This window comes from Castor canadensis, chromosome 11, assembly GCF_047511655.1.
Source record: "Castor canadensis chromosome 11, mCasCan1.hap1v2, whole genome shotgun sequence".
In the NCBI taxonomy this organism is placed as follows: Eukaryota; Metazoa; Chordata; class Mammalia; order Rodentia; family Castoridae; genus Castor; species Castor canadensis.
Window position 1 is genome coordinate 83071903 of NC_133396.1, and position 23709 is coordinate 83095611.

Genomic DNA, 23709 nt, shown 5'->3' on the forward strand with positions numbered 1-23709 from the left:
TTAATGAATAGGTAGAAAGTGTAGTATAATGATGAAGATATGGACTATATAGATGGATTCAAGTCCTAGTACTATTGTTTCCTAGCTATGTGATCTTTGTCAAGTTGACTCTGGCTCAGTTGAGTTGACTCATATGTAAATGGAGGTAATCATAGTACTTGCCTCAGGATCATTTTGAGCATCGATGAGTTAATATATATATAAAGCATGTAAATTGTACTTGACATACACATAGTAAGCACTCAGTAAATTTCAGCTGTTTTGATTATTCTTAATAAGAATGAAGAATGATAATATAATGAAGAAATGAAAGAAGAAACTACTTACTTTTCAAGGTCGCTGTTTCTTCACTAAAACAGTATTGTGTATGTACTATATGATCTCTACTAATAGTTCTGTCTTCCAGGTAACAAAAAATACTTTACATAGTGTGTGTTGTAGTTTATAGAGTACTATCACTGCTACCATATTTGTCCACCACTGTCCTTTAAAATCAATACTATCTTCATTTTACAGACATGAACTAACATTCAGATATATATGTTTACTTCCTCAAACCTGTATAGCTGCAAAGTGGAAATCAGGTCAGGGAGAGTGTTCTCACCAATGAGTTTTAGAAGGATAAGCAATTTTCAGTTCATCCTGCATGTATTAAGCTCTGATTTGCAAAACTTTCTTTTATAAAATAGTTCTAAAGATGTGGGGATGTAGCTCAGTGGTAGAGCATTTGCCTAGCATGTGCAAGGCCCTGGGTTCCAGTCCCAGCACCACTAAAATAAAAAGTATAATTGGCATAAAATAGTTCTAAAAGTCAGATCCTCATGTGACTTCTGCAATGATCATTGAATGGATAGCAGTAATAAGGATGGAGTAAGTGTCTCGAACACAAACAGCTTATAAATTGTAAATAATACAATTTTTTTGTGAAAATAAAAGGAGCACTTATATAGTGTCTTGTTTGTACCATTTAGAACTTTGATGTAGTGCTGCTTCCCAGCTCTTCCAGTTTGTTATCCATGCAGCTACCTTTACCCCCAGCCTGCCAGAACATTGTGTTTCCATGAACAGATGAAGTGCTTACACATTCATAGACTGAGACGCCAAGAATTCAGTTGGGTTCTGTCATTGCTCCAAGCAGATTTCTGCCCTCTCAGCCATGACAACTCAGGCTGGGCTTTGAATACTGATGTCAAGCCCTTTTATTATTAATCAGAGATTTGTATGAATTAATTTAAGAACATAAGGGAGATGGAGGTTAAGATCAGAATCAAACATTCTAAGTAAAATTAATGGTACTGCTTCATGACATTTAAAGTTCTAACAAATAAATCCATTTGGTGAGCCTTGATGGTGGAGTTAAAGTATATAACCTCCAAATTTAAGTTTTTAGCTAAATACCTTTAGTCCCTTATCAGTTAAAAGAAATTTCCTTTTATAACTTGGATAACAATTTTAGTTTTGAAAGGGCATCCAGTTCTTTGTGTTTATCTGATATTTGAACTTGAGCTATTTCTGTATCAATTGCATAGGATTCCTTGGAATAATATGTTTTTATTTAAAATGTTTATCTAGTAGGTTCAGACAGCTTTACTGTTGCTCTTACATGACTAAAACTTACATTTATTACACTTAAAATTTGCTATGAGTATATAGAGATATTTAATAATAGTCATAAAAGTTGATAAGAATGCATGGTAATTTTTATTCTCGTGCATTGCAATAAAACATTGCATTATTATTATAAATTTATAATTTATTGTTTTATCTGAAATGCAGATATTTGGATCTGACTATCTTTTTTTTCTGTGCTGGAAATCAAACCCAGGGTCTTGCTCATACTATACAAGTGCTCTACCACTGGGCTATATTATCAGACTAAGGCATATGTTTCTAATTTGAGACAATTTTGTGGTGTTTCTACTGATATAATAATTAGGACATGGTGTTTTATATAATAGAAAAAGTTTTGTAGTTATACTTACTATTCAGGAAATAATGTATCAGGTGATTTGAGGTCCAAATTTATAGCAGCATGGAATTATATGTACTGACTTTCTATTTACATTACAACTTTTGTTATTTTTTTTCTCACCACTATACAAATGAAAATTATTATATTTTTAACTCTTTGCAAGTGCTTGGAGATTGAGGTAGAAAATATGAAGAGAAAAGTGAAGAAGATCTTAAAGCCTATTTATTTTTTAAATGTTGGTTTGATTTTTATGTTTGAGCCAATTCACTATTGTTCTTCACACATATATGCCAAGTATTTACTGTTCTTCCAAGAAAGTATCTTTTAAGGGAAAGGATGATATAAATAATTTACAAAGTATGTTTAAGATGTAAGCAGAATATTTCTTACTTATCATCAAGTATAAGTTGTATCTGCATAATTCTTGTTACACACATTATTTCTTGGATTAGTGCCATAAATAATAGATGCTAAATACATGCTTATTTATGATATTTAAATAGTATTTTATACCTTTATGATAATTTAAATTTGATTTAGAACAAAAGTAGTAGGGTATTATTTTAGCAAAATATTACTGCAATGCAATTATCTACTGTAAACCCCTAAAAGTATTCATACATAGCTCATTGATTTTTCCGTAGATTCCTTTCTGACGCTCTTTTCACTGAGCTGCTGCTTTTGTTAAGTTTTTTTATTTCTATCTTTTTGAAGCCACACTTGTTGTCATCAACCTTTTCATATGTCTTTTGATTTTTTTCACACATCCTGAAGAAAGTTACCTTCCTCTTAACTCCCATCTGTTTAATTTGTGGCTCATGTCAGGATACATTTTACTTGTTTGGGAGCTTGAGGAACTGTTTGCAGACTCTAGTAAAACTCATAGTATTCACGTGAGACAAACAAGAGATTTAAGAGTCAGGGTCAGTATATGGAGGCTAAATTTATGCTTTTAGTTAAGATTTGAGAAAGGAAGAGACATACATCTCCTTAAATAATTTTCTACATTAGAAAAGTGCATGTTATTTTGGTTGTGTAGTTGACTATGGTATTAATTTGAAGGACTTTGTTTATTCCCACTAATTACTGAGATATACGTTATAAACTAATTATGCTCATTTGCATGGATGGAAACAAGACCATTTAAAAATCAATGGCCACGTTTGCATCAGAAAACAATGTATGGTCCTACTTTGCATCAGAAACCAATATTTAATACAGAACCAGAGGATAGCAAAAGTAGTTTAAATCTCATGAGCTTTGACAGCTTTTTTTTTAAGTTGTAGTAAAGCATGCATCCCATTTTAATCATTTTTAAGTGTACAGTTCTGTGGCAGTAAGAACATTCACATTGCTGTGCAGCCATCACGATCATCTATCTTCGGAACACTTTTATATTTTCCACCTGAAACTGTACACATTTAACAGTAGCTCCCTTCTCACACCCTGTGGCAGCCACCATTCTACTTTTTATCTCTGTGATTTGACTGCTCTACGTATCATATATCAGATCACAAAATATTTGCCCTTTTTTGACTGGCTTATTTTACTTGACATGTTCAAGGTTCATCATATTGTAGCATGTGTTAGAATTTTCTTCCTTTTTACAAATGACTAATAATCTATCAATTTAGCACACTCTCTCTCTCTCTCTTTTGGTGGCCTTGGAGTTTGTACTCAGGGCCTCATGCTTGCTAGGCAGTTGCTCTGACCATTGGGAAGCCCCACCAGCCCTTTTTTATTATGGTTTGATTCAACTTTTTTTTTTTTTGTAGTTTTGTTTACTTTAATGTCCACCTGTGGTTACTTGGTTTGTTTTTACCTTTTGACTTAGGAATAATGCTTTTACAAACATTGGTACACACGTTTTTGTTTGATTTCCTCCAATAATTTCTTATGAAAAATGTTAAGCATACATTTTTCATTGAACATTTGTATCCCCACTGCCTACATTCTACCACTAACAATTTACTATGCTTGCTTTATCCATGTCTGTTCATCCCTGTATCCATTCTTCAACCTGTCCTATTTTTGATGCCTTTTAGGATCTTCAGATAACGGAAGCCATTGGCTTCTGTGCTAGCAATATCTTGAGATTTTAAACTGTCTCCCACTCTTCCTCCTTTCTTAGTTTCTGAAACAACTTTGTTGCTTCACTGTGGAGAGGGCAGTGGAAGTTGGAGGCACTGTGTAGTTTCTGGTGGTTGCAGGTTGGAGTTCTTTCTGTGGCGGTTATTATCAGCAGTAGCAACAAAGAATGGAAGATAGGGACAGGATAGAGGGAGGATATGGAGATGTTCCACCTTGCTAGCAGCTGCAGTCAATCTTTGCTACAATTCTAAATAGTAACCCAAGTGTTTTTGCAGAGGGAAATTCAGGCCAACCCGTTTTGTACTATTTCATTTGCTAATTAGACTGTGCCATACCACATAGCTTTAATAAAATGACAAAGTGACAACTCTCAGAAATTTAAACAGAATAACTTTGCCATGCTTTTATCAGGTATTTATATGGAACATATATTTTGCATCTGATCTCAAAGTACCATAAAGACATCAAAACTCATTTTATAATAGACTCATTTAATTTTGTGATATCCAGGAAAAAAGTTCAATTTTTAAAAAATTGTGCATGGTTTAAGGAGAAGTAATTAAGGATATCAAGGAAGCATTTAAAATATTAAGAACCACTGTCTATATTTTCTAGAAGGTATGAAAGTAATATCACTTAATAGGTTAGTTGCTACTTTGCACTTTGAAAGCACTTTAGAGTTATTCATCTGTCTGAGGTAGGACAGTATTAACACCATTGGTTAATAGATGAGAACATTTTCCCCCCTGTTTTTAAATTTCAGAATTTATCCAGAGCTCTCCAAATAATGTCTTTAGTCTGTGGATGGCCTAGCAGTTTCCTTTTAATAACCCCTGATCTCCTAATACTTCTGGGATATTTTTCCAGAAGGGTTTTTAAAAACTAGAGACAAAAAATTGTCATGTTTTGAGGTAACAGTAAAAATATATTTAACTTCAAAATTTGTAAGATATTATATGTACAATCAGGTAAAATATTTCATAAATTTGGATAAAGTTTTTAAGCAAATGTAGCTTTAATATGTAGCTAATTCATGGTTTTCCTTCTGGAGGAGAGAGTATGGAATCTTGTACCTAAAATAATTTAACGATTATATTCTATTAGTGTGGGGTCTAGGTATGTTTGTGATTAACAAAGAGAAAGGAAAGAAACCGTGGGTATTTATTTCCTGATTGTGTCATAATTAGTTACAAGGATAACATCTTTGTGTATCACTGGTTAACTAGTTGAACAATAATCTTAAAACAGAGCATGTTTTCAGGAACTTCATAATTTGTTGTGCTAGACTTTGTTCATTTAAATACAGAGCATCATGAAGGTAAAAATTTCAAAGCCTGATTTGTTTTCTCTTTGTTTATTTACAAGTATATTTAATCCTACTCTTGTTTGTGTGCCTTTTACTACTGCATAAAGTATTAATCATAGCTGGTCTTAATGTAGATATCTTTAGTACTTCTATAGAAAGTCATTGTCAAAGAATTCATTCTAATTCAAGGTTAATTAGTGTACCATTAAAATAATGTGTTACAAAAATTAATTACATTGTAGGTCAAAATATGTTAAGAAGCATAGTGTAAATGTCTGAAAGTACATCATCCTTCTTTAGACATTGCTATATGTGTGCCATCCTTCTGGAAAATATATCTAAAATGAAAATCACCGCTGAGGTCCAGTCATAGGTGTTTCCCCTAAAGTAAATTTTTGGCACCACATATGACAAATTTAAAATATAACTCCCATTAACACTAAAATGTGTTGCTTGTCTGCTCTCAAATTGAAACAACCAAGGATTTATATTTTAACATTAGTTGGCATAACCCTTGTGGGTCAAACCTAAGGAAAACTCATGAACCTGGTTGAGAAGTAGAAATTGTCTATATATCTTGTAGTAAAAGTATCAGATGTATTAATATTATGTTTTCTTACTTAACTGTTAGGTACTTCTAGATTGTGCCCTTCATACATATAGCACACATCATCATAACCAGGTAGTAATTTTTGTTAATTAGCATAGTAGCCATAAAGTGTATACTTTAAATTAGAATAAAAAATAATAGACTTGGAAATTTTATCTGATTTTATTAATATGAAAGCTGTGGAACTATTACATTGAACTGTAGAATATTTTATACATTGGTATGCAGTCAGAGTCTAATTAAAATATCCATCGTTGTAGAGGATTTTTAACTGGTGTCCTAGTAATAGCAGGTCAGTACATATTACAGCTATAGAAATTCTAACACAGCAAATGCTCCAGTACTCAACAATACTTTTTTTTTTTTTTTGAAAACTGAACTTTTATGAATGCTTCCTTTAAAAAAAAAAAAACCTTAGTGGGCTCTGGATAAAGTATAATAAAATAATTTTTCTACTATAACAAATTGTGAATGGTTTACCCACATTTCCAAGTTGTCTATTAAAAAACAGATATTCACAGGTAAGTAAATAAAAGCAAATGAAACAACAAAAGGACAATTTTTAAGAAAGAATTTTTCCTACTCAGTTTTTTGCTTCAAGAATAGATCCTGGTCTTAATTAGTTGAACCAATAGTTGTGTGAAGCAAGTCTGAATAATAAAAAGTGCTTAGGCAGATTTATTGAAGCTTCCTTGAAAGGTACCTTTAGAAGGTCAGGTATGGTGGTACATTGCTATAATCACAGTCACAGCATAGGTAGGAGAATTGTGGTCTGAGGCTGGCCCTTGGCAAAAAGTGAGAGACCCTATCAGAAAAATAAATAGAAGAAAAAAGGTTTGGGGGTTTGGCTGAGGTGGTAGAGAGCACGCCTGCCTAGTAAGCAAGAGACCCTGACTTCAAAACCCCCGTACTGGGATCAGGGGAGGAAGTGCTTTCACTTTAAAGTTAGCATCTTCCCAGCTTATATCCATTTAAATCTTTCCTACGATGACATAAAGGAAGGATTTCAACTTACTGTGAAAAACATAAATGAGAACATCATTACCACCCTTAAACAGTAGTATTAAAACATCACTCATTTCTCCAGAATAGCACTGAGTGTTGAGAGTTGTGTTTGTTCTTTGAGCCAAGTAGGCTTCTTTCATTAGGTAGACCAAGATTTTTTGACAGTCAAAAGTTGAAATAACACTAATAGTAACTTGGAGTCTTTCATAGACAAGGGTTAAAGTTAATATCATATTTAGTACTTTATTCTAATAGCTAATTATCTATTCTGTTTTATAAGTGCCTTTCATTGCCAACCATTTGATAATAAACTAGTATATTATACCAGTATTCTTCAGATATATCAAAGTGTAAATGTGTAGTATTAATTGGAAATGGTTGGCTAGCCTTCCTTTTTAAGGAATAGATTTAAGGCTTTTATATCATGAGTTCTACCTAAGTTAAGTACTTTTTTTCTTTCTTTTAATCTAAAATTCCCAGGAGGTGTCACTCAGGTGGTAGAGTGCCTGCTTTGCAAGTGCAAAGCCCTGAGTTCAAAACCCCAGTCCCACCCCCCCCAAAAAAAAATTCCAGGATTTTTGTTGCCAGAAGAGGCAAATATAACTTTTTTAAGCTATATTTTAATTGTAAAGAAATTAAAATTTACAAAGCATTTTCTTGTAGTTCATTCAGCAAATAAGATTGATATTATTGTTGTTTTTGTTATCATTGTCTCCATTCTATAGGTGAGGAAACTGATTAGACTGAAAGAAGTCATGGGACTAGTATGTAATGGATCCAGAAACAACTCAGGGCATCCAGCTGATGCTTTTCTCATAGTGTATTTTTATATCAATCATTCTCACAATAATTAGCCTACAATTTTATATATTTCTGTGGTAATACAATTTTTATGTCGCCCCACAACTGTATTAACAAATTCACTTATCTTTTTCTGTGTTCTTAGGGCCGAGCTCTCCTTCACTGGGCATGTGATCGAGGACATAAGGAGCTAGTCACAGTCTTGCTACAGTATAATGCTGACATTAATTGTCAGGTAAGAGTGATAAGAGGGATGTTTTTTAAAATCAAAGTAAAATTAACATAAGAAAATTATGAGGTTAGCCATCATAAAGCATACAGTCACTAATATACTTCTACAACATTCTTATCACCCCAAAGGGAAACTGTACCCATTAAGCAGTCACTTCCTATTTTCCTCTAGCCCCAGACCTTGGCAACCACTAGTCTGTTTTCTTTTTTCTATGGATTTGCCTATTCTGGGTATTTTATTTAATGGAATCATAGAATATGTGGTCTTTCCTAACTGACTTCTTTTACTTGGCATAATGTTTTCAAGGGTATCCATGTTGGAGCATGTAACAGTACTTCATTCTTTTCCATGGCTGTATTGTATGGATATCCCACATTTTGTTCGTATGTTCTGATGGGCGGTTGTGTTGTTTCCACCTATTGACAGTTGTGACTGATGCTGCTGTAAACATTGATACATTTTGTTTGTTTTAGCACCTATTTTCAGTTCTTTTTGTTATTTACGTAGGAGTGGAATAATTGCTGAATAGTACTTTGTTTTTTGACTTTTTTTTTTTTTGTAGGTACTAGGGTTTGAACTCAGGGGCTTGTGCTTGTTAGGCAGGCACTCTACCATTTGGTCCACTCCACCAGTCCTTTATTGTGTTGGGCATTTTTGAGATAGGGTCTCGTTGAACTATTTGCCCATTTTGGGTTCAAACCTGGAACCTCCTGATCTCTGCCTGAGTATCTAGGATTACAGACATGAACCTCTGGTGCCCAGCTGATGTTTAACTTTTTGTAGCACCTTGTACCTGTTTTCTGGAGGAGCTCCACCACTTTGCATTCCCACCAGCTGTATTTGATGCTTCCAGTTTCACTATATCCTCACTAACACTTTTTTTTCTTTTTTTTTAAATAGCCATCCTAGTGAATGTTAAGGTGTACCTCATCATGGCATGATTTTGATTTGCCTTTCCCTAATGACTAATGGCATTGAATATCTTTTCATGTACATGTTGACCATTTGATAACTTCTTTGGATAGATGTCCATTTAAGTCTTTTGTCCATTTTTAAAGTGAGATACTTTTTGTTGTTGACTAAGAGTTATTGATAAATTCTATATACTAGACCCTTCTCAGGTGTATTATTTGAGAATGTTTTCTCCCTTTCTATGGGTTGTCCCTTTTTCTTTTTTTTTTTTTTTAATTTTTATTTTATTCATATGTGCAAACAATGTTTGGGTAATTTCTCCCCCCTTACCACCACCCCTTCCCTTACCCCCATCCCTGCTCCCTCCCTTACCCCCCCTTACCCCTCACTACCCAGCAGAAACTATTTTGCCCTTATCTCTAATTTTGTTGAAGAGAGAGTATAAGCAATAATAGGAAGGACCAAGGGTTTTTGCTATTTGAGATAAGGATAGCTATATAGGGAGTTGACTTGCATTGCTTTCCTGTACATGTGTGTTACTTTCTAAATTAATTGTCCCTTTTTCTTGATAATGTCCTTCAATGTACAAGTTTTTAATTTTGATGATATCTAATTTAATTACTTTTTTCTTATGTTTATGATGTTATACCTTAGAAACCATTGCCATATCTAAGGTCAATAAGATTTACTCCTATAAGCTGGGCATGATAGTACACACCTGCAATCTTAGCATGCTAGAGGTGGAGGTGGGAAAATTATGAGTTCATATCTAGCCTGGGATACATAAAGTGAGGCCCTACTTCAGAAAATCAAACAAAAAAGACTTGCTCCTGTGTTTTCTTTCTTTTTTATTGTAACAAAATATACATAGCATAAAATTTACCATTTTAAATGTACATTCAGTAGCATTAAGAGTATTCATATTGTGAGCAATCACCACCGCCATTTATCTCCAGAACTTTTGCATCTTCCCAAACTGAAAACTATACACACTAAACACTTAACTCCCCATTCCCCTTTCCCTTAACTCCTGGCAGTCACCATTCTACTTTTTATCTCTATGAATCTGGCTACTTTATGTACCTTACATAAGTGGATTCATATAATATTTGTTCCTTTTTTTTTGCCATATTGGGATTTGAACTCAGGCCCTCCCACTTGCTAGACAGGTGCTGTACCACTTTGAGCCACACCCCCAGCCCTTTTTGCCTCAGGGCTAGCCTCAGACTATCATCCTTCTGCCTATGCCTCCCTCATAGCTAGGATGATAGACTTGCGCCACCACACCTAGTGAGACTGGGATTTTACAAATTCTTTGCCCAGGTTAGTCTCTAACTGTGAGCCTCCCATCTCTGCCTGTGGAGTAGCTGAGATTATAGAAGTGAGCCACTATACCCACCATATTGTTCCTTAATGTCTTCAACTTTCATTTTTATTGTAGCATTTTTCAGAATTTTCTTCCTCTTTAAAGACAAATAATATTCTATTAAATGTACTTACCACAGTTTGTTAGTTAGAATAGACACATAATTTGCTTTCACTTTCACTTCTTCTGAGTATATATTAGAAGTGGAATTGCTAGTCATGTGATATGTGTAATCTTTTGAGGAATTGTTACACTACTTCCCATAGCCGTTATACCAATTTGCATTCCCACCAGCAATACACACATGTTCCAGTTTTTCTATATTCTTGTTAAGCCACCTTTCCTCCTTTCCACCTTTCTTCTCTTCCTCCCTCCCTCCCTCCCCACCCCTCCCTCCCAGGACTTTATGCTTTCTAGGCAGGCATTCTACCTCTTGAGACTTCCAACACCATGTTAAATAAAAGGAAAAAAAAGGAGGGGGGGACCTTTAACTTATTCCTGAAGTTTGCTTTTTAATTAATACATTAGATATAAAATGCTTTTCCTTTACATAATATTCATTGCCATATAGATACATTCCAGACTAATCTCCCCAGGCCCTGGGGCCTGCCCTGTATCTTATCAAGTCTGAGATTTTCACTTCTAACTATTCCTGACTCTGAAGCTCTTATTTGACCCTATGGAGTTACCTCTGTTGACTGATCTACTGTATTAGCCCTTTTTCCATTGCTACAGTAAAATACCTAAAAGTGGGTGACATAAAAGAAAAGAGGTTTATTTTGTTCACAGTTTTGATGGCTTAAAGTCCAAATAGCATGGAACCTGCTGTGTTGAAGGATCTCTGTCTACATTGTATCATGGTAGGTGGCATCATGGCAGGAAAGTGTGTAAGAGGGAGATCACATGGCAAGACATGGAGCCAGAGAGCAATTCAGGGTCACTTTTATAACAGCCCTCTGAAGAGAAATAGCCAGGGTCCCACGATAACAGTATCAGTTTTCTCTTGAAAGTGTCAGTGTCAGTGTCAGTGACCTACTTACTTCCCACTAGACCTCACCTCTTAAAATTCCTAACTGTCTTTTATTTTTATTTATTTATTTTTTTCATTTTTCTTTTATTATTCATATGTGCATACAAGGCTTGGTTTATTTCTCCCCCCTGCCCCCACCCCCTCCCTTACCACCCACTCCACCCCCTCCCGCTCCCCCCCTCAATACCCAGCAGAAACTATTTTGCCCTTATCTCTAATTTTGTTGTAGAGAGAGTATAAGCAATAATAGGAAGGAACAAGGGGTTTTGCTGGTTGAGATAAGGATAGCTATACAGGGCATTGACTCACATTGATTTCCTGTGCGTGGGTGTTACCTTCTAGGTTAATTCTTTTTAATCTAACCTTTTCTCTAGTTCCTGGTCCCCTTTTCCTATTGGCCTCAGTTGCTTTAAGGTATCTGCTTTAGTTTCTCTGCATTAAGGGCAACAAATGCTAGCTAGTTTTTTAGGTGTCTTACCTATCCTCACCCCTCCCTTGTGTGCTCTCGCTTTTATCATGTGCTCATAGTCCAATCCCCTTGTTGTGTTTGCCCTTGATCTAATGTCCACATATGAGGGAGAACATACGATTTTTGGTCTTTTGAGCCAGGCTAACCTCACTCAGAATGATGTTCTCCAATTCCATCCATTTACCAGCGAATGATAACATTTCGTTCTTCTTCATGGCTGCATAAAATTCCATTGTGTATAGATACCACATTTTCTTAATCCATTCGTCAGTGGTGGGGCATCTTGGCTGTTTCCATAACTTGGCTATTGTGAATAGCGCCGCAATAAACATGAGTATGAAGGTGCCTCTGGAGTAACAGTCTTTTGAGTGGTATTGCTGGATCAAATGGTAGATCGATGTCCAGTTTTTAAGTAGCCTCCAAATTTTTTTCCAGAGTGGTTGTACTAGTCTACATTCCCACCAACAGTGTAAGAGGGTTCCTTTTTCCCCCGCATCCTCGCCAACACCTGTTGTTAGTGGTGTTGCTGATGATGGCTATTCTAACAGGGGTGAGGTGGAATCTTAGTGTGGTTTTAATTTGCATTTCCTTTATTGCTAGAGATGGTGAGCATTTTTTCATGTGTTTTCTGGCCATTTGAATTTCTTCTTTTGAGAAAGTTCTGTTTAGTTCACCTGCCCATTTCTTTATTGGTTCATTAGTTTTGGGAGAATTTAGTTTTTTAAGTTCCCTGTATATTCTGGTTATCAGTCCTTTGTCTGATGTATAGTTGGCAAATATTTTCTCCCACTCTGTGGGTGTTCAGTTTAGAGACCATTTCTTTTGATGAACAGAAGCTTTTTAGTTTTATGAGGTCCCATTTATCTATGCTATCTCTTAGTTGCTGTGCTGCTGGGGTTTCATTGAGAAAGTTCTTACCTATACCTACTAACTCCAGAGTATTTCCTACTCTTTCTTGTATCAACTTAAGAGTTTGGGGTCTGATATTAAGATCCTTGATCCATTTTGAGTTAATCTTGGTATAGGGTGATATACATGGATCTAGTTTCAGTTTTTTGCAGACTGCTAACCAGTTTTCCCAGCAGTTTTTGTTGAAGAGGCTGCTATTTCTCCATCGTATATTTTTAGCTCCTTTGTCAAAGATAAGTTGCTTATAGTTGTGTGGCTTCATATCTGGATCCTCTATTCTGTTCCACTGGTCTTCATGTCTGTTTTTGTGCCAGTACCATGCTGTTTTTATTATTATTGCTTTGTAATATAGTTTGAAGTCAGGTATTGTGATACCTCCTGCATTGTTCTTTTGACTGAGTATTGCCTTGGCTATTCGTGGCCTCTTGTGTTTCCATATAAATTTCACAGTAGATTTTTCAATCTCTTTGATGAATGTCATTGGAATTTTGATGGGAATTGCATTAAACATGTAGATTACTTTTGGGAGTATAGACATTTTTACTATGTTGATTCTACCAATCCATGAGCATGGGAGATCTCTCCACTTTCTATAGTCTTCCTCAATCTCTTTCTTCAGAAGTATATAGTTTTCCTTGTAGAGGTCTTTCACATCTTTTGTTAGGTTTACACCTAGGTATTTGATTTTTTTTGAGGCTATTGTAAATGGAATTGTTTTCATACATTCTTTTTCCGTTTGCTCATTGTTAGTGTATAGAAATGCTAATGATTTTTCTATGTTGATTTTATATCCTGCTACCTTGCTATAGCTATTGATGATGTCTAGAAGCTTCTGAGTAGAGTTTTTTGGGTCTTTAAGGTATAGGATCATGTCGTCTGCAAATAGGGATATTTTGACAGTTTCTTTACCTATTTGTATTCCTTTTATTCCTTCTTCTTGCCTAATTGCTCTGGCTAGGAATTCCAGTACTATGTTGAATAGGAGTGGAGATAGTGGGCATCCTTGTCTGGTTCCTGATTTTAGAGGGAATGGTTTTAATTTTTCTCCATTAAGTATAATGCTGGCTGTAGGTTTGTCATATATAGCTTTTATAATGTTGAGGAACTTTCCTTCTATTCCTAGTTTTCTTAGAGCTTTTATCATGAAATGATGTTGGATCTTATCAAAGGCTTTTTCTGCATCTATTGAGATGATCAAGTGGTTTTTGTCTTTGCTTCTGTTAATGTGGTTTATTACGTTTATTGATTTTCGTATGTTGAACCACCCCTGCATCCCTGGGATGAAGCCTACCTGGTCGTGGTGAATAATCTTTTTGATGTGTTGCTGAATTCGATTTGCCATTATTTTGTTGAGGATTTTTGCATCAATGTTCATTAAGGAGATTGGCCTATAGTTCTCCTTTTTGGAGGTGTCTTTGCCTGGTTTTGGGATAAGTGTAATAGTGGCTTCATAAAATGTGTTTGGCAGTTTTCCTTCCCTTTCTATTTCATGGAACAGTTTAAGGAGGGTTGGTATCAGTTCTTCTTTAAAGGTCTGATAGAATTCAGCAGAGAATCCATCAGGTCCTGGACTTTTCTTTTTGGGGAGACTCTTGATTGCTGCTTCAATTTCATTTTGTGTTATAGGTCTATTCAGGTGATTAATTTCCTCTTGGTCCAGTTTTGGATGATCATATGTATCTAGAAATCTGTCCATTTCTTTTAGATTTTCAAATTTATTTGAATATAGATTCTCAAAGTAGTCTCTGATGATTTCCTGGACTTCCATGGTGTTTGTTGTTATCTCCCCTTTTGCATTCCTGATTCTACTAATTTGGGTTTTTTCTCTCCTCATTTTAGTCAGGTTTGCCAGGGTCTATCGATCTTGTTTATTTTTTCAAAGAACCAACTTTTTGTTTCATTAATTCTTTGTATGGTTTTTTTGGTTTCTATTTCGTTGATTTCAGCTCTTATTTTTATTATTTCTCTCCTTCTATTTGTTTTGGGATTTGCTTGTTCTTGTTTTTCTAGGAGTTTGAGATGTATCATTAGGTCATTGATTTGGGATCTTTCAGTCTTTTTAATATATGCACTCATGGCTATAAACTTTCCTCTCAAGACTGCCTTAGCTGTGTCCCATAGGTTCTGGTAGGTTGTGTTTTCATTTTCATTGACTTCTAGGAACTTTTTAATTTCCTCTTTTATTGCATCGATGATCCATTGTTCATTAAGTAATGAGTTATTTAGTTTCTAGCTGTTTGCATGTTTTTTGTCTTTACTTTTGTTGTTGAGTTCTACTTTTACTGCATTGTGGTCAGATAGTATGCATGGTATTATTTCTATTTTCTTATATTTGCTGAGGCTTGCTTTGTGCCCTAGGATATGATCTATTTTGGAGAAGGTTCCATGGGCTGCTGAGAAGAATGTATATTGTGTAGAGGTTGGATGAAATGTTCTGTAGACATCTACTAGGTCCACGTGATCTATTGCATATTTTAGATCTTGGATTTCTTTATTGAGTTTTTGTTTGGATGACCTATCTATTGATGATAATGGAGTGTTAAAGTCTCCCACAACCACTGTGTTGGCGTTTATATATGCTTTTAGGTCTTTCAGGGTATGTTTGATGAAATTGGGTGCGTTGACATTGGGTGCGTACAGATTGATGATTATTATTTCCTTTTGGTCTATTTCCCCTTTTATTAGTATGGAATGTCCTTCTTTATCTCGTTTGATCAATGTAGGTTTGAAGTCTACTTTGTCAGAGATAAGTATTGCTACTCCTGCTTGTTTTCGGGGGCCATTGGCTTGGTAAATCTTCTTCCAGCCTTTCATCCTAAGCCTATGCTTATTTCTGTCGGTGAGATGAGTCTCCTGTAAGCAACAAATTGTTGGATCTTCTTTTTTAATCCATTTTGTCAAACGGTGTCTTTTGATGGGTGAATTAAGTCCATTAACATTAAGTGTTAGTACTGATAGGTATGTGGTGATTCCTGCCATTTAGTTATCTTAGTTGTTTGAAGGTTTGATTGTGTGTACCTAACTTGATGTTACTCTCTACTGTCTTGCTTTTTCTTATCCTGTGGTTTGGTGCTGCCTGCCTTTTCATGGTTAAGTTGGGTGTCACTTTCTGTGTGCAGGATCCCTTGCAGAATCTTTTGTAATGGTGGCTTTGTGGTCACATATTGTTTTAGTTTCTGCTTATCATGGAAGACTTTTATTGCTCCATCTATTTTGAATGATAGCTTTGCTGGGTAGAGTATCCTGGGGTTGAAGTTATTTTCATTCAGTGCCCGGAAGATCTCACCCCACGCTCTTCTTGCTTTTAATGTTTCTGTTGAGAAGTCTGCTATGATTTTGATGGGTTTACCTTTGTATGTTACTTGTTTTTTCTCTCTTGCAGCCTTCAATATTCTTTCCTTAGTTTCTGAACTTGTTGTTTTAATGATGATATGTCGTGGAGTAGTTCTATTTTGATCTGGTCTGTTTGGTGTCCTGGAGGCCTCTTGCATTTGTATGGGAATATCTTTCTCTAGATTTGGGAAATTTTCCGTTATTATTTTGTTGAATATATTACGCATTCCCTTCGCTTGCACCTCTTCTCCTTCTTCGATGCCCATGATTCTCAAGTTTGGTCTTTTGATGGAGTCAGTGAGTTCTTGCATTTTCTTTTCACAGGTCTTGAGTTGTTTAATTAGTAGTTCTTCAGTTTTTCCTTTAATTACCATTTCATCTTCAAGTTCTGAGATTCTGTCTTCTGTTTGTTCTATTCTGCTGGATTGGCCTTCCGTTTTGTTTTGCAGTTCTGTTTCGTTCTTTTTTCTGAGGTTTTCCATATCCTGGCTGTTTTCTTCTTTATTGTTGTCTATTTTTGTCCTGAGTTCATTTATCCATTTATTCATTGTGTTCTCTCTTTCACTTTGGTGTTTATACAGTGCTTCTATGGTTTCCTTTATTTCTTCTTTTGCTTTTTCAAATTATCTATTTTTATTGTCTTGGAATTTCTTGAGTGTCTCCTGTACATTTTGGTTGACCCTATCCAGTATCATCTCTATAAAATTCTCATTGAGTACTTGTAGTATGTCTTCTTTTAAATTATTCTTGTAGGCTTCATTGGGTCCTTTGGCATAGTTTATCTTCATTTTGTTGGAGTCTGGCTCTGAGTTTCTGTTCTCTTCATTCCCCTCTGGTTCCTGTACTAATTTTTTGCTGTGGGGAAACTGGTTTCCTTGTTTTTTCTATCTTCCTGTCATTGTCCTTGGTGTTGTTACTGTCCCTGTACTGTGTGTAATTAAGTATTTTCTAGCTTGTAATAATAACAATGGTAATATTGAGAATGGAAGAGTGAGCTGAGATGTAAAGCAAGAAGTTAAAGAAAAGGGGAGAACAAATATACAGACAAGAGGGAGAAAGCAGAACAAGGTATCAGACAAGAGAGTTTCAAAGGTATAAACAGGGAGTGTTAGTGTACTAATCGACAGTAAGCTGAACAGACAATAGAGTGACAGAGAGAGGATTGAAAATCAAAGATAAAAAAAATAAAAAATAAGTATATGAAAGTAATATCTATTTATAAAAATGAATTAAAATAAAATGGAAACTAGAAAATTAAAAAAAACAAAAAAACCAAAAAACTTCCAAGTTTATATGCAATGCAATTTCAGTCTTAATAATTTGGATGTCCGTCTCAATCTCCAGTCCTGGAGTTGGTGCCTCAGATGTTGTTCTGTAGTTGTCTCATCAAAGGGGATGCATAAAGTAGAACAAAACTACACTCACACACACACAGAAGAAAAAAAAAAAAAGCCCCACCAAGTGTCCCCAGTTCAAATGCAATACAGTTTCAGTAAGTTTTTCGGCTTGCAGTTGTAATTCGGTTGTTCTCTCATCAAAGGTAGGGAGAAAAAGAAAAAAAAAGCGTCCGGAGGCAGTTCTGAGAGTGGTATCTGCAACTGTGGCTTGCCTGCCTGCTGCTCTCAGCCTGTAGCTGGCGGCGTTATTTATGCAGATCTCTGGGGTGAGCTTAGCACTCACCTGGTCCCACAGGCTTTGTTTGCTCAGAGTTCTCCTGTGCGGGGGAGGGGGGCCTCTGCTACAGGCTTTTCCCTTTCCAAGCACTGGGAAAGGCGACACTGCCCCGCGTTGTCAGGCCTGCGTGTTTATTTACAGTTCACGTGGGAAGTGGGTCTTCCCTCCTCTCACAAGCGTCCCCGCTCCTGGTTGCTGGGCGCGCCCCGCTCCCGCCAGAGCCTCTCCGGCCCGCCCGGCTCGTTTATTTCCAGTCCCGGGAAGGATTCCCTTCCCCCAATCTTCAGCGCTCAGGGCGCCCCACCCTCTTTCCAGCGTGTCTTAACTGTTCTTATTGCTTAGTACTCAGTTTCTCTTTTTTTCCCGGGTGGAGGTCAGTCTGTCCAGGGGGCTATGCTGCTCTGGCCCAGGCTTGTCTGTGGGGGAACCGCGGTACCGCGAAGCTCACCTGGTCCGCGTCTTCCCAAGCCGTATGGGCGCCGGCCACTGGCGGCCCGGGGGCCTCCTCGGTTCTCCGTTTAACGTGAAGTGGAGATTCTCTGCGCCGGCTGGAGATGTGGAGGAGTCAAAGTTATGCCTTTTCTCGGTGATTATGCCTGCAAAGTCCTCCTTACTGTCTTTTAGCCTTACCACACTGGGGACCAGATTCAACACATTGACCCTGGGGGACAAACCACATCTAAACATTAGCATTTTCTCCCATTTCAGTTCAGTTTATTCATGCCATTACTATTATCCCCATTTCCATTTTCTGTTCTTCAGCTGTCATAGCCATCCGGCAAAATTCGAATTATGATCAATCCAGTCGTCTGCCTTCTATGTATCCATAGTTGAGTTCTGGGAAAAGCTGGAAAATACAACCCTGATGTTGCTTTAAATCATAGTATCTTTCATTAATTTTAACTGGCAAATCTTCTCCTTTGTCTTCTTTCCAGACATATCCAGTTTCACAGAGAAAAGAGAAGAAATCTTTCACCAGTCCAGAGCTTAGCTAGAGCTCTATACATATACATATATCTTCATTTTTTTTGTGATACTGGGCCTTGCACTTGCTCAGCAGGCACTTTACCGCTCAAGCCACTCCACCAACCTATTTATATATCTTCTTCAATGTCCCTTAGACACTTCAAACTCACACTATCTAACACTGAGCCTACCACCTCTCAACAGCTGCCTGCCCCTCTCCCCACCCCAACTCACTGTAATTGCCACCATCTCCCAGCTAGGTACCAGGAGCCGTACTTGATTCTTCTCTCATCTTCACACCTATTCAGGTCCTTTTGCTTCTGCCTCCTAAATAATTTTAGTCTTAAATCAACCCACTTCTCTGTTTTAATGCTAATGACATGCTAATTCAAGCTTCATTTAGATTATTTCAACAACTCTGAAGTACATTCTATTTCTTATCTCAACGCTGTACAATAATATATTCCCCACATTTCATTTAGAGAGGCTTTCTAAAATGAAAATTTCTAAGTATTCTCTTGCTTTCTAAGATAAAATCAAAATACAGTTTTTTGCTATTAAGTCCTTCATGATCTGGGCCTTGCCAGCTTCTCTACTTGTTCTGAGCACTTTCTTGCTGATGTCTTATTCCGGGTACTACAAGCACCACTCATTCTGAGGAACATGACCTGCTATCACTTCTTGGCTTTTATTTCTCTCCTCTTTCTCCTTCCTAGGCTTTTGCTTAGCCATCATTTCCTTCAGGTAGCTTCATGCATTCTAGCCAATTGGATATCCCAACTGTCTCTTATAGCTTGCTGTTCATCAGAGTAACTGATGAACATTTTTGTTTTGGTTTGATTTTTGGTCTTAGTTTTGCTTTCATTTTTGTTTTTTGAGACAGTCTCTTCGTGTAGTCAAGGCTGCCTTGGAACTCCTGATTCTCCTGCCTCGGCCTACCAAGTGCTGGGATTACAGGTTTATAATTAGCTATAATATCCATAATATCCAGGTAACAGAGTTTGGTTCCGTCACTGGTGTCTAGCATATCTGCATATCTGACATGTAGAAGGGACTCAGTAACTAAATGCTGAACAAAGTAACATAAACTAATGAAGAAGCTGACAAAATGTTAGGAAAATAGAATGCAAGAATTGGAAAAGACCTAAGTATCAACCAGAATCTTTGGGATTTTCTTGTTTTCAGAAGAAATAATTCTTTCCACATTGTACTGCTTTGCCTTCTTGGGCCAATTCTCTGGCTTGAGTCAATAAAGGCAGATGATAGCTTTAGGTCATAACCTTGCCTTGAAACATACATAGTTTTTTTTGTTTTTTTAACTAGTAGTACGTACCCAAAGGAAAAAACTCAAAAAGTACCAAAGACTGTGATTTAAAAGCTTTCTTACATCTTTAATTTCCAGCTACCCAGTTCTGTTCTCCAGAAGCAATACCTATTGTCAGATTTATAGGTATCCTTTCAGGAGTTGTTCCTGTGCAAGCATATACAATAGCAACATGATAACAAACTATAGATACTGTTTTATAACTTGGTTTATTTAATAGTTTTTCATGGAGAGTGTTCTATAATAGTGCTGTCTTAGTCTTTTTAATGGCTGCATAGTACTCCTTTATGGAGAAATATCATAATTTAATTAGCTAGTATCTTATATACTTTCACCAGAGATATATGAGAGAATTCTTTTTTGTTTACTCTTACTAAAATAGTCCATCATACTTTCTATTCTCCTTTTGTTGAATGAGAAATAATTAAACATTTTTAAATTTTCATTTTTCATATTTAGAGATACTGAGCATCGTTTCATATATTTAAGAACAACTTATCTTTTTTGTGAACCATCTGTTTATGTGTATTGCCTACATTACTATGGGATTGATGGGTTTTTCTTAATGTACCGGAATCATTTATATATTATGGAAATCCAATACTTTCTGTGTGATATCTTGAAACGCTTCTCCGTGCCTTCTTCTCGTACTGAGAGCACTTCATGGATTCCTTAATCCATTTAGAATTACTTTGGGTCTTGTGTATGTCAGTAGGAGTTTTACTTTTGTCCAGATGCTGCAAACTTTTTGTCTGGATAACTAACCAATTTTTTCAGAAATGTTCATTGAGCAGTTGATATTTTTTCTCTTGGTGTTTGAAGTGTCTTTCCTTGAAGTGTCTAAATTCCTCTTTGTGTCTCAGTCTATTTCCCGGCTTGTTCTTCCATTCTGTTGGCTGTTTTTCTGTTCATGTACCTTAAAAGATTGTGGTTTCAAAACATTTTATTAAATCTGCTTAGCAGATTTCTTCACTACTCGTTCAGAATCTTTCCTACTATTTTAGCATCTTTATTTTTCTGTGTAAACTTTTGAAGTCATCTTTTCAACCTCTGCTTTCCTGAACCTTCATCTCCATTAGTTTAAAACAAAAACAGCAATAAAAACCTGTTGGTGTACTCAAGTCTTTCATTTGATTTGCATTGTTTTGGGGTGTATTTGATGAAATGTTCACAAGGTAGGCATTGCCTGAGGTTTTCGTGTTGTCAATGTCTTGTTTCTCTTTGGATAATATGAGGCAAACAATCCCAAAACTACCTTATATGGCTTTAAACACACTTTCCTGAACACCAGCTTTAATTGCAAAGTGAATGTTCATATAGCTTTTTAGGATGGATAGTTAGGATAGTTTGCCACCTGGCACAGTGTTTCCTGACACCCTTTGCATTTACATGACTTTTCTGTTGCCCAAGCCTTGGTTTTCCTTTGCTATTGATATTCATGTTTTCAACTGTCTTACTTAAATTAACAGTTTTTTGTTTGTTTTTGGTGATACTGGGGTTTGATCTCAGAGCCTTGTGCTTGCTGGGAAGGCACTCTACCACTTGCGCCACACCTCCAGCCCCTAACTTAAATTAATGGGAATGCTTTCGGCCTTGTCAGTTGAGTTGATAACGTGCTTCCAAGTCAAAGGGCTCCTGGAGATCAGCTCACAGAGCGGCTTTCCCCTTATAAGTTCTTCTTTGGTTTCGTTATTGAAAAATGCTTTTCAAATATAGACAATACAAATGTAATAAATGGAAGGAGAGGTTTGCCTCCCTCATGACTCAGTCTTTCTTAAACAACATTATTATTGACTGGCCTATTGGTTGCCAAAAAAGGAAAATCAATTTTAGTAGAACTATTTGCTTGGCCATGGATCTTGGTACCAACCCAGCACAGGCAGGCTGATGTTATCAACTGTCCAAAGAATAATTTTTACCATTAGTCTGAAATGAAGTAGTAATTAGAGATATGTCAAAGTCTGTTCTGTGTGTTCCTGCCATTTTTACTCTCCAGTATATATCATGCATTCTTTTATTGTACTGCAGTCTCTATGTTCTGTGACTCTGATGGAATTGGAATTTGTAATTGTATTTCTAAGAAAAAAAATGTTTATGGATTTCATTTGTTATCTTGCAGTATTGTGGGCACAGTTTTTGTCTCTTGCACTGCTTAGTTTTAATATTTAGTTGAACTGTGGAAGTTAGATTTATACCACATTTGGGAAATGGATATCACTTCAACCCACAGGTACACACACACACCCCCTTCTACTTCTTGATTAACTGATTTTTCAATTCCTGATGAGTGATTAAAACTAACCCCAAGGTACAGTAAAAGGTATTTAGATGCCAAAGATTCATTAATAGGTTTACTCAGATTTGTTGTAAAGTAACATTTGGGGCAGGGATGGGCAGAAATGCCTGTGGTGTGGATGTCTGCTCTATGTGCTAGATACACAGGTCAAAAGACAAATACTTTATTTGCGTGGGATGGAAATATTTAAGTACTTTATGATTTACTAATTATATAAGCTTTGGCTTATAAAATAGTATAGAGTAGTATGCCTTCTCAGTGAACACCTTGGTGTGGGTATCTATGTATTATAAAAAAAAGTTTTAAAACATGAGAAAAAGTACAAAGCAGTAAAGAAAACCATCTGTAATCCCATTAAAGGATGTGCATGTGCCGGGGCGGGGGGGAAGGAAGGAAGTGAATATTAAATAGTTTTTCAGTATTGCTATGTGCCATGTGTGCTAAGTGCATGGTCTCTTACTCATCACACCAGCCCCATAACAGACATTATTACTGCCACATCTTATTTATGAAGATTAGAGAAGTCATAGCACAAAGTCAGTGAGAAGGCCTAGATTTAAACATGCTATTCTGACTCCAAAGGCCAGGCTTCTAATCTCTGCATGGTAAATTTGAAAATACTTCATTCTCTCTCTCTCTTTCCATATATACACCTACATATGTGTATGTGACATGTTTTAAATCTATGTAGTATAATATTTTTATACATAAAGTATTTTCCTTCATTTAAAATTATTGAGGTATAAATTCAGTGAGGTACATAGAACACAAATCTTAATGGTACAGGTCAGTGCATTTTACACATATATGCACACACACCCATGTAACTGCCACCTATATCAACTTGCAACATGCCTTGACCACCACTGTTTTTCCCTTAAGCTGTTTCCTATTAATATACAACCTCACATACCACTCTGAGGTGACTCTTATTCTGATTTTTATGATCACAGATTACTTCTAACTCTTATTGAAGTTAAAACACTTGAAATAGCATATAGATTTTGGATTAGGCTTGTGCTCAATTTAATATTCATGAGAGTCATCTATGTTGTTGCATATAACAGTTGTTTCTTTGTTTTTATTGCTGTGTATCATTCTATTGTATACATATACTATAACTTACCCATTTTCTTGTTAAGAGCATCCAGGGTTTTTCTTTTCTACCCTCCAGTTTTGGGCTATCATAAATAATGAAGATGTGAACTTTCTTGAATGTGGATATATACAGATACATTTTCATTCTTCTTGGTATTCATACCTAGGAGTGGAATTGCTGGGTGATATGGCAACGCTGTGTTTAACCTTTTAAGGAACTTCCTATTGTTTTTAAAGAGGCTTGTTATGGTTTGAATATCAAACATCCCCCACAGACTCATGTGTTCAGCCTAGGTGCCAAGCTTGTAGTGTCAT

General features: G+C 36.1%; 1 protein-coding gene across 13 annotated transcripts in view; it reads left to right on the forward strand.

Annotated features, from left to right (window-relative positions):
- Acbd6 (acyl-CoA binding domain containing 6) overlaps positions 1–23709 on the forward strand; it is a 178469-nt gene that overhangs the window by 92405 nt on the left and 62355 nt on the right. For 6 of the 13 annotated variants that reach the window (XR_012438805.1, XR_012438801.1, XR_012438800.1 and 3 more), the window contains one exon: positions 7931–8020. The exons of 1 other annotated variant lie outside the window; for it this stretch is intronic. Coding sequence is in view for 5 of the 12 variants with exons in the window: in XM_074047317.1 (XP_073903418.1) it covers positions 7931–8020 (90 nt within the window). In the remaining 7 variants the exon portion in view is untranslated. Of the gene's footprint in view, positions 1–279; positions 366–6000; positions 6052–7930; positions 8027–23709 lie in introns of those variants that run through there. 6 more of the 13 variants (XM_074047315.1, XM_074047312.1, XR_012438802.1 and 3 more) reach the window with 5 other exon arrangements.